The 11372-nt window shown below is 42.5% G+C and overlaps 1 protein-coding gene across 1 annotated transcript in view; it reads left to right on the forward strand.

Moving 5' to 3' along the window:
• Positions 1-10695, forward strand: part of DIRAS2 (DIRAS family GTPase 2) — a 36418-nt gene extending 25723 nt beyond the window's left edge. The window contains exon 2 of the mRNA XM_027550361.1: positions 6790-10695. Within this exon, the coding sequence (XP_027406162.1) occupies positions 6826-7425 (600 nt within the window). The 5' untranslated portion in view covers positions 6790-6825 and the 3' untranslated portion in view covers positions 7426-10695. The remainder of the gene's footprint in view (positions 1-6789) is intronic.
• Positions 10696-11372: the final 677 nt, after the last annotated feature.

Below are 11372 nucleotides of genomic sequence, written 5' to 3' on the forward strand. Positions count from 1 at the left end.
ATGGGGTCACAAAGAGTCGGACACTACTGAGCGACTGATCTGATCTGTTGTTATTGAATGCCAGGAATCTATTATATATTCTGGAATTAATCACTTGTCAGGTATATGATTTGTAGAAATTTTCTCCCTTTCTGTGGGTTGCCTTACACTTTCTTAATAGTGTTATTTAATAAACAGACTTTTTGATTTTGATGAAATAAAATTGACCTATTTTTTAATCTTGTTCATGTTTTTGGGATCACTACTAAGAAATCAATGCCAAATCAAAGATCATAAACTTATGCCTGTATTTTCTTTTAGGATATTTTTTAGTTTTGGGGCTTACATTTAGGTCTTCAATCCATTTTGAGTTAATTTTTGTATATGGTATAAGGGAGGCTTCTTTCTTTTTCATATGAATATCAGTTGTACCAGCACCATTTGTTGAAAAGATATTCTTTCTTGAATTATCTTGATATCCTTGTCAAAAATAATTTGACTGTAAAAGTCAGAATTTATTTCTTGACTCTGAAGTTTTTCATTCATCTATTTGCTGCCCTGTGCAATATCACACTGTCTTGATTATTGTAGCTTTGTAATAAGTTTGAAATCAAACAGTGTGTGTCCTCCAACTTCTTTTTTTCTTCAGTTACCATTGGTTCAGTATTCTGGGTCTCTTCAATTTTCCTGTGGATACTGGGATCAGCTTGTCAATTTATGTCGTCAGTTGGGATTTTCTAAAGGATTGCACTGAATTTGTAGATGATTCAAGGGACTATTGCTGTTTTAACAACATTGTCCTCTGATACATAAACGTGTGTATCTTTCCAAAAATGTAGGTCTTCAGTTCCTTTCAACAGTATTTTATAATTTTCAGAGGTGTACTTTTACTTCTCTGTTAAAGGTATTCCCAAGTATCTTATACTTGTTGATGATATTGTAAATGGAATTGGTTTCTTCATTTTAGATTGTTCAAGTATGTGGAAATAGTTTATTTTTAAATGGTGTTGTATTCTGAAAACGTTGATCTAATTTATTAGTTCTAAAAGTTTTTAGTGGATTCCCTAGGATTTCCTATCTATTGATACAAAGTTACGGAGAAGGCAATGGCACCCCACTCCAGTACTCTTGCCTGGAAAATCCCATGGACGGAGGAGCCTAATAGGCTGCAGTCCATGGGGTTGCTAGGAGTCGGATACAACTGAGCGACTTCCCTTTCACTTTTCACTTTCATGCATTGGAGAAGGAAATGGCAACCCACTCCAGTGTTCTTGCCTGGAGAATCCGAGGGACAGGGGAGCCTGGTGGGCTGCTGTCTCTGGGGTCACACAGAGTCGAACACGACTGAATCGACTTAGCAGCAATACCAAGTTATGCCACCCGCAATAGAGATAGTTTTGCTTCATTCCTTCCCAGTCTGAATGCCTTTTATTTCATTTTCTTGCCTAATTATCATGGTTAAAACCTCTAGTAACATGTTGAGTAGAAACTATAAAAGTGAATACTCTTTTTCTGGATCTTAGTGAGAAGTCATTCAGTCTTTTACCATGAAGTATTGTGTTAGTTTGGTATTGTTCATTATATGCCCATTATCTGGTTGAAGAAGTTCACTTTTATTGCTGGCTTAAGGTAAAGAATCTGCTTGCAATGGGCGAGACCCAGATTCCACCCCTGAGTCAGGAAGATCCCCTGGAGAAGGAAATGGCAATCCACTCCAGTATTCTTGCCTAAAGAATTCCATGGACAGAGACTATAGTCCATGGGGTCACAGAGTCAGACACGATTCAGTGACTATACTTTTTCTTTCAACTGTTTTTATTTTAACATAATTGAGTGCTGAATGTTGTCAGTTTTTTGTATCTACTGAGGTATTGTGGATTTTGTCTTTCATTGATATATTGTGTTATGTTATATATACATATATATTACACACATATGTACACATATATATGTTTACGTATATATGTGTATGTACTCAGATGCTCAGTCATGTTGGACTCTTTGCAACGCTATGGACTGTAGCCCACCAGGCTCCTTTGTCCGTAAGATTCTCTCAGCAGGAATACTGAAGTGGGGTGCCATTTCCTCCTCCAGGGGATCTTCCCTGGAATTCACCAGTGAAGCTATCTGGACCTGGGCATTTTCTTTGTAAATAATATTTTGATTATTATCCCATTACAGTTCTATTCAGATTTGGTATTTCTTCTTGAGTCAGCTTGAGTAGTTTGCATCTGTTTCATCGTAGTTATCTAACATGTCATCTTGGAGTTGGTCATGCCCTTATAACCTTTATTTCTATAAGATCTGTAGTGTTTTTTCTTTCATTCGTGATTTCAATAATTTGAGTCTTTTTTTCTTCAATCTAATGCAAATATTATTATTGTTGATATTTTCAAAAAACCAAATTTTGGTTCCATTAATTATTTTCTATTAGTTTTCTATTCTTTATTAATTTCTACTCTAATCTTTCTTTTTTCTTTCTCTGGGTTCACTTTCTTCTTTTCTTAAAAAGTTGTAACAATGTAACTAACCATGTAACATGTAACCATGTAACTCGAAGTACAGTTAATTTACAATGCTGTGTTAGTTTCAGGTGTACAGCAAAGAGATTCAGTTGTTTGTGTGCACATATATGTATATAAATGCTTCTTCAAGTTTCTCGATAGGTTGCTGCTGCTGCTGCTAAGTCGCTTCAGTCGTGTCCGACTCTGTGCGACCCCATAGACCACAGCCCACCAGGCTCCCCCGTCCCTGGGATTCTCCAGGCAAGAACACTGGAGTGGGTTGCCATTTCCTCCTCCAATGCATGAAACTGAAAAGTGAAAGTGAAGTTTCTCAGTCGTCTCCGACTCTTCACGACCCCATGGACTGCAGCCCACCAGGCTCCTCCATCCATGGGATTCTCCAGGCAAGAGTACTGGAGTGCGGTGCCATTGCCTTCTCGATAGGTTAGGGGTTCCAAAGCGCATACGAGAACAGCTGAGTATTTAATTGAGCATATTTGCAGGCCAGTGTACATAGTGAACTCAGAAAGAAATCATGAGATGAGATATCACTGTCCTGGGCTTTGACCTGATTTGTCTGCCAGTAGACATTCGCTGCACATACCCATTTTCTTCCATGGCTAATTATATCTAATTTTTACTGGTCTCTGAAAATGATTTTGAGGAGTGCCTTTTATTATTGTCCCTCAGTTACTCCAAAAAAAGTGAAAGTGAAAAGTGAAAGCAAATGTTGCCTAGAGAAAATGGGTTCCATATTCCACATTACCATATTACTTGTCTACTTCATTTTAAAAATGTTGGATATTGCTTGATTCTCTATTTTTTGGATGTTTTTGTATCCTTTCTTACCAAAAAAGGGGCAGTATGAAAGATATTTAATAATCTATATGTCAGGAAAGAGGTGGTATTTGTATTGAAGGGAAACCCCATTCTACTCCATTTTATGACCATTAATAGTGGTTTATACTATTATCTTAGTAACACTTCTTATCATTCTTAAAAATAAAGCATCTATAATCATTTTAATTGTGATGAATGAAAGGACCGCTCCAAGCTTCTTAGTTAATTGTCAATCAGATCAGATCAGATCAGTCGATCAGTCGTGTCCGACTCTTTGCAACGCCATGAATCACAGCACGACAGGCCTCCCTGTCCATCAACAACTCCCGGAGTTCACCCAAACTCATGTCCATCGAGTCAGTGAGGCCATCCAGCCATCTCATCCTCTGTCGTCCTCTTCTCCTCCTGCCCCAATCCCTCCCAGCATCAGAGTCTTTTCCAATGAGTCAACTCTTTGCATGAGGTGGCCAAAGTACTGGAGTTTCAGCTTTAGCATCATTCCTTCCAAAGAAATCCCAGGGCTGATCTCCTTCAGAATGGACTGGTTGGATCTCCTTGCAGTCCAAGGGACTCTCAAGAGTCTTCTCCAACACCCCAGTTCAAAAGCATCAATTCTTCCGAGCTCAGCCTTCTTCACAGTCCAACTCTCACATCCATACATGACCACTGGAAAAACCATAGCCTTGACTAGATGAACCTTTGTTGGCAAAGTAATGTCTCTGCTTTTCAATATGCTATCTAGGTTGGTCATAACTTTCCTTCCAAGGAGGAAGCGTCTTTTAATTTCATGGCTGCACTCAACATCTGCAGTGATTTTGGAGCCCAGAAAAATAAAGTCTGACCCTGTTTCCACTGTTTCCCCATCTATTTCCCATGAAGTGGTGGGACTGGATGCCATGATCTTCGTTTTCTGAATGTTGAGCTTTAAGCCAACTTTTTCACTCTCCACTTTCACTTTCATCAAGAGGCTTTTTAGTTCCTCTTCACTTTCTGCCATAAGGGTGGTGTCATCTGCATATCTGAGGTTATTGATATTTCTCCCGGCAAACTTGATTCCAGTTTGTGTTTCTTCCAGTCCAGAGTTTCTCATGATGTACTCTGCATATAAGTTAAATAAACAGGGTGACAATATACAGCCTTGACAATCTCCTTTTCCTATTTGGAACCAGTCTGTTGTTCCATGTCCAGTTCTAACTGTTGCTTCCTGACCTGCATACAGGTGTCTCAAGAGGCAGATCAGGTGTTCTGGTATTCCCCTCTCTTTCAGAATTTTCCACAGTTTATTGTGATCCACACAGTAAAAGGCTTTGGCATAGTCAGTAAAGCAGAAATAGATGTTTTTCTGGAACTCTCTTGCTTTTTCTATGATCCAGTGGATGTTGGCAATTTGATCTCTGGTTCCTCTGCCTTTTCTAAAACCACCTTGAACATCAGGAAGTTCACGGTTCACATATTGCTGAAGCCTGGCTTGGAGAATTTTGAGCATTACCTTACTAGAGTGTGCGATGAGTGCAATTGTGCAGTAGTTTGAGCATTCTTTGGCATTGCCTTTCTTTGGGATTGGAATTGTCAATACTTGGTGCTTAATGAGAGTTCACACTCAGGCCCTCTGTGACTCCAGCAGCCTGTGGGACAGAGACACATCAGTTTGCATCCCGGTCTCACTTCACTTAGAAAAGACCCTGATGCTGGGAAAGATTGAGGGCAGGAAGAGAAGGGGGTGGTAGAGGATGAGATGGATAGATGACATCACTGACTCAATGGATATGAGTGTGAGCAAGCTCTGGGAGGTGAAGGACAAGGAAGCCTGGCGTGCTGCAGTCCATGGTGTCACAAAGAGTTGGACACAACTGAGCAATTGAGCAACAGCTCATCTCACTGGCTGTGTGAAGTCAGGGACATTCAGTTCAGTTCAGTCACTCGGTTGTGTCCGACTCTCTGCAACCCCATGAATCACAGCACGCTAGGCTTCCCTATCCATCACCAACTCCCGGAGTTCACCCAAACTCATGTCCATCAAGTTGGTGATGCCATCCAGCCATCTCATCCTCTGTCATCCCCTTCTTCTCCTGCCCCCAATCCCTCCCAGTATCAGAGTCTTTTCCAATGAGTCAACGCTTCGTATGAGGTAGCCAAAGTATTGGAGTTTCAGCTTTAGCATCAGTCCTTCCAATGAACACCCAAGACTGATCTCCTTTAGAATGGACTGGTTGGATCTCCTTGCAGTTCAAGGGACTCTCAAGAGTCTTCTCCAACACCCCAGTTCAAAAACATCCATTCTTTGGTGCTCAGCTTTCTTCACAGTCCAACTCTTACATCCATACATGACCACTGGAAAAACCATAACCTTTACTAGATGGACCTTTGTTGGCAAAGTAATGTCTCTGCTTTTGAATATGCGATCTAGATTGGTCATAACTTTCCTTGCAAGGAATGAGCGTCTTTTAATTTCATGGCTGCAGTCACCATCTGCAGTGATTTTGGAGCCCCCCAAAATAAAGTCTGACACTGTTTCCACTGTTTCCCCATCTATTTGCCATGAAGTGATGGGACCAGATGCCATGATCCTATTATTTTTGTGTTTTCAGGTTCTTCATTTTGCAGGGGATAATGACACCAGTTCTGCAGGGTGGTGAGGATTTCATGAGTTAATATAAACATTGTGTAAATATTAATTGCATTCTGCTCCCCTTTAACTCCCTCTCTGTACTTGTAAAAATTATGTATTATGACCGGTATATTGAATGTTCATAGCACTTTAGGTTGGAGAAGGCAATGGCACCCCACTCCAATACTCTTGCCTGGAAAATCCCATGGATGGAGGAGCCTGGAAGGCTGCAGTCCATGGGGTCGCTGAGGGTCAGACACGACTGAGCGACTTCACTTTCACTTTTCACTTTCCTGCATTGGAGAAGGAAATGGCAACCCACTCCAGTGTTCTTGCCTGGAGAATCCCAGGGACAGGGGAGCCTGGTGGGCTGCCGTCTATGGGGTCGCACAGAGTTGGACACAACTGAATCGACTTAGCAGCAGCAGCATTTTAGGTTAAACAGTAAAGATCTGCTGTGATTGTGTGTGTGTGTGTGTGTGTTGAGGACTGACTAGTTTCCAACTCCCCATTACCTTTCCTGGATTCTTTCTCCCTTGGACTGACTTTGCATCTTTTCCCTGGGTGCTGGGTGATTTGAGAGCAAAGCTGCTCAGAACCATGGTCCAATAAGGAGGAACAGACTGACTTCAGGTAGCCACTCAGTAGATCAACAGCCCTGTTGAAAACTGAGGGTTATCTATAATTGGATTTAGAATTAGAGAATTTTAAAATGAAATTTGAATTGTTATGTAGGAAAAGTGAAAGCAAATAATACCACTTAATTTTTTTTTTCTTTAAGCTATCAAGAAACGGTAAAGCAGTCTTTTCCTAGGTTTTCTTTTACTAATTCTCTCAAACATCTGGTTCCTTTGGTAGGTGCTTCCTAGTTAATCGTTGGAGCCTGCAAACAACATGCCGGAGCAAAGCAATGATTACCGGGTGGCCGTGTTCGGCGCAGGTGGTGTTGGCAAGAGCTCTCTTGTCTTGCGGTTTGTGAAAGGCACGTTTCGGGAGAGCTACATCCCCACTGTGGAAGACACGTACCGGCAGGTCATCAGCTGTGACAAGAGCATCTGCACCCTGCAGATCACGGACACCACGGGCAGTCACCAGTTCCCGGCCATGCAGCGGCTTTCCATCTCCAAAGGGCATGCTTTCATCCTGGTTTACTCCATCACCAGCCGGCAGTCTCTGGAGGAGCTCAAGCCCATCTATGAGCAAATCTGCGAGATCAAAGGGGACGTGGAGAGCATCCCCATCATGCTGGTGGGGAACAAGTGTGACGAGAGCCCAAACCGCGAAGTGGAGAGCAGTGAGGCCGAGGTGCTGGCTCGCAAGTGGAAGTGCGCCTTCATGGAGACCTCGGCCAAGCTCAACCTCAACGTGAAGGAGCTCTTCCAGGAGCTGCTCAACCTGGAGAAGCGCAGGACCGTGAGCCTCCAGATCGACGGGAAAAAGAGCAAGCAGCAGAAAAGGAAAGAGAAGCTCAAGGGCAAGTGCGTGGTCATGTGAACCGCCCTCCCGTGGGAGCAATGGTTGTGTGTCCCCCCTCTTTGCCCCTCCCCCTCCCACGTGACACCTGCAGTCGTCAGGGTAGCATGTCAGATGCCCACATGTTAAATATTGCATTTTGACTGAGATGTGCCCAACTGTCCTCAGAGGGCATTTCACACCACCACCGATAAGCACCCCCTCTCCAGAATCAGGGAATCTGACAGATGCTTAAAATGAAAACCAACACGCTTGGCATCGCAGGAAACCCAAGGGACATCAGCCATTTTTGGAGGCATCCTTGGCCCTCAGGAGGCAGGAAGGCTCGTGCTGGCAGAAGGAGAATGTGCTTTGCTGATAGCAGGAGGTACCATCTGGATACATATGAGAGCATTTATACACATTAACCCAGAGCTGCAGGCACCAACCCCCAAGACCAGGCGTCCCCTCTGCTCCGAAGCCAGTGACATCCCTGGGGGATGGGAGGGGCAGCAGGAGGTGAGAAGACCAGGCCAAAGCTGTTCCCTTCTATGGTTCTTTAACTGAATTAAATGTAATAGAGCTGACCTGTGAGCCTTGCCAATCTGAGGGGATGTCCTCACTAGCCTAGTTATTAGCAGGTATCATTTTAACCTTTTAGAGTATTTCTTTTCACATACAGTGGTGAATTCACTAAGAGTATGCCACTCTGTCAAAAATTCAATTTCCATTTGAAACGTTTGTGTGAGGATATTGTGACAATACTGAAACATCACAATAATATTTTTGTGTGTTATATTTTGAGAGTTTTAGAAACGTGAAGTTTCCTTCCTTTGACCCATGAGGGGTATAACTCTTACAGCCCTTAGATTTTAAATAAAAGCAATCAAAGTAGCTATTTTTTAGACATTTTTTGTCCTCCAACATGATCTTTTTTTTCAATAACTCGCTCTATCTCCAACTGAGTAACAGCCAATAAAGGCCCTCTGAAGACCAGAAGCACATCCATTTTCTAACAGACGTAGACACGTCTGTGCCATATTTTGCACCTTAATGAAATACTTTGAGACAGAAGTTGTTTGCTGTGTTTTTGATTATTATCTCTAACAAGTATATTCCTGGAAAATCAGTTCAAGTAATCAATTATGGTGCACGTTCCTTTAGAAATGTCTTCTAAGAGCTGGCCTATGCTGGGTTCACTCTGGAATAAATCTCATGTGCATCCTCCAACCACTGCTGGTTGCTGCATGCTGGCTGGAGACAGGTCGGGCAGGCCTCTGTCATGGGCAGAGCACAGACTACTCAGCTAATTCTTCTGCTGGCATCAAGGCTGCTTTGGAGCTGCTTCCTGAAAGTTCCCACTGACAGAGCCTATAAGTTTTCCTCTTGGTTCCAGTCTGCATCCCACTCTGGCTTCCTCTGGAATGTTCCCTTGCAGAACACCTTCCTGTTGCCTGCCTGGCAGGCAGAGTACAGGGATGCTTCCAGGCTGCTGGGCAGCAGTGCTAGCTGGTACTGAGTGGTCAAGTTCAGGACCTTTATGGACACCACTCTCTCCTGTACTTTCTGTGTTTTCCCTGCCCCTCCTGATGTGGCCACTTCTGGGCAGCTCTATGCTCTCAACAGATCCTAAATTCCCCCTTTTGGTTTGATTTTCTTGCCTTCCCCTCATCCCTTCTGCTCTGCTAATAACTCATCTCTGTGATGTATTTTGTGTGTGGGAGGCACTTTGCAAGCCATTGGCTTGATAGTCTGCCCACCACTCTGGCCTCCTAGAATAGAACTTGGGCAGGGAGGGTAGAGATGGCTGGCCTGGCCACCAGTGGGGATCAGGGAAACCCAGAACTCCTGGTCCAGAACCAAGTCCCTCTCCAAGTCCTAACAGCCACACCCTCTGCTGGGCTCCTTCTGTTCCAAGTGAGTGTTGCACAGCCTTCACAGTGAGATCTCATTGCTGAATTTTCTAGAACATTTGCTTTTCAACTTATCCCTATATATATTTTTTTTGTTCTATTTCCATTCTCAGAGAGATGCCATCCATTTGTAATTTAGATTTGGGTTAAGTGGAAGAAGAAATGGGACTTCATGGCCAAAATGAACTGTAGAGATCTTAGGTGGGTTAAGCTAATGGTCAAATGTGATGTCTGCCATGAGCTGTCCACAAGGCTCCCAGTTTGCAGGCTCCCCATGACTGCCACATTACTCCTGATCCAAGTTAGAAATTCATTTAGTCCTCTCAAGGCAATGTCTACATTTTTCAGTGTTTACAATTTTATCAATGTGAGAAGCTTGTAATTATTGAAAATCTGATGTCATTCAGGACACATTTTGTTCCTTTGTATTTTGCCTGTGAGTTTACTGGAAGGCTATTGATGCCTCAATCATGGGTCTTTGTTCTGAGATCATTTTTTATGAACTGCACTGAGGGTATAGATGATTATCTCAAAATAATCTTTTCAAAGCTCTCCAACTGACACTCAGGGCTCGAGGAGTTAGTTCCACTGAATCAGATGTTTTTAGCATTTATGTGGCCCCATCCTCGAATAAGTAGTTGTGATTCTTGAGGACACATCCTACCTTGTGTATGGACACAACAGATTTTGACCTCGCCTCAGTAAGTTACAAAACTCAAAGTATTGCTTAAAAGATGGCTCTCTGGGAATAAGCTTGGGGCTCCATGGGTCCCATTCTGTCCCTGCCAATCCCTCTTCCATCTGGTGACAAGCCATGGGCGTGCCCTAGGCATGCATGCAATACAGCAAGACCAACTCAAGAGCAATATTGAATTGTTCATTCGATCTAAAATTATATATATATATAAATATATATATATAATTTCTCTTCCTGCATTTTTGAAGTATAAATTAGTACATTGTATATATCTGTAAGCTAGTATATTTGTTTCACCATTTGTAATATTTAAGAAATACTCTTTATAGAACAAAAGTATTAAATATTCAAAAAATGCTCTGTGATACTTAATTTTTTTTTCAAAATTTGTAATGTGTTGCTCCTACATAAGATCTCTGGAAGTATCTATAACTAATGGGACACATGTAAACCCTCGAAGATCCATCCTGAAATTCAGTGTCCCACAAAGATAGTGTGTGGACAGAGCATTTACAAAGCATGACTTTTATACGTGTGGGATGGCAATGTGTATATTTATATTTAAGGTGTATTTACTGTTACAATTCCATTATCTATTTTATCTACAGTTATAAAAATCACTCTTGCATATGAGTTTCTAGTTGCCAGTGATGTTCTGAAAACAATAAGCATATTAAAATAAAGCTTTGGTTCTGACACACAGCTGGAAGGTGGTGATATTTCTTACTCTTCATGACATTGCGCGTCTGTGATGATCTTGACCTAGTTCTTCAACAGTTGCTTTCTTGCACCTGATGACCACATGGGAGACTGTCAGGCCCTGCAGGTCTGGGCTTGGCAGCAGCAGCTGCCCCGCGGTGTGCTGAGGAAGTTTCCCCACTGGTTCCTGTCACTGGGCTGATGTGATGCTCTGGGCTGAGTGAGGTGAGAGGAAAGAAGTTGAGGCAGGACCCTCCTTGGCTTTGAATAGGCCTAGTGAAGTGAAGAAAAGCTCCTCTTTAATTTTGTTTCCCCCAAACTCTTGCCTCCTCTCAAAGGCCAGGCTATTAAGTGGAGTTGATATAAAAAGCCCAGTGCTGTTCCTGGGCACAATTTCTGTCTGACATCCTTGGTCCTTACTACTTCTTCGCAATATTGACTATGAAATAAACCTTACTTTTGATTTTGAAAGACAATAGCTGTCAACACAACAGAACCATCATTTAGCCAGTGAATAGCTAGATGACTGGGGGCAGGCTCTTAACCACTCTGTGCTTCTGCAAACTGGGAATCATTAACATCCGCAGCCTGAGTGGCCCTGAGAATTATATTAACAATAAGCACAAAGCACTTGGAGCTGTCTTGTCACACACCGAGCTTTCAAGCGAAATGAAATCCCT

The sequence above is a fragment of the Bos indicus x Bos taurus genome, chromosome 8 (assembly GCF_003369695.1).
Source record: "Bos indicus x Bos taurus breed Angus x Brahman F1 hybrid chromosome 8, Bos_hybrid_MaternalHap_v2.0, whole genome shotgun sequence".
Classification (NCBI taxonomy): Eukaryota; Metazoa; Chordata; class Mammalia; order Artiodactyla; family Bovidae; genus Bos; species Bos indicus x Bos taurus.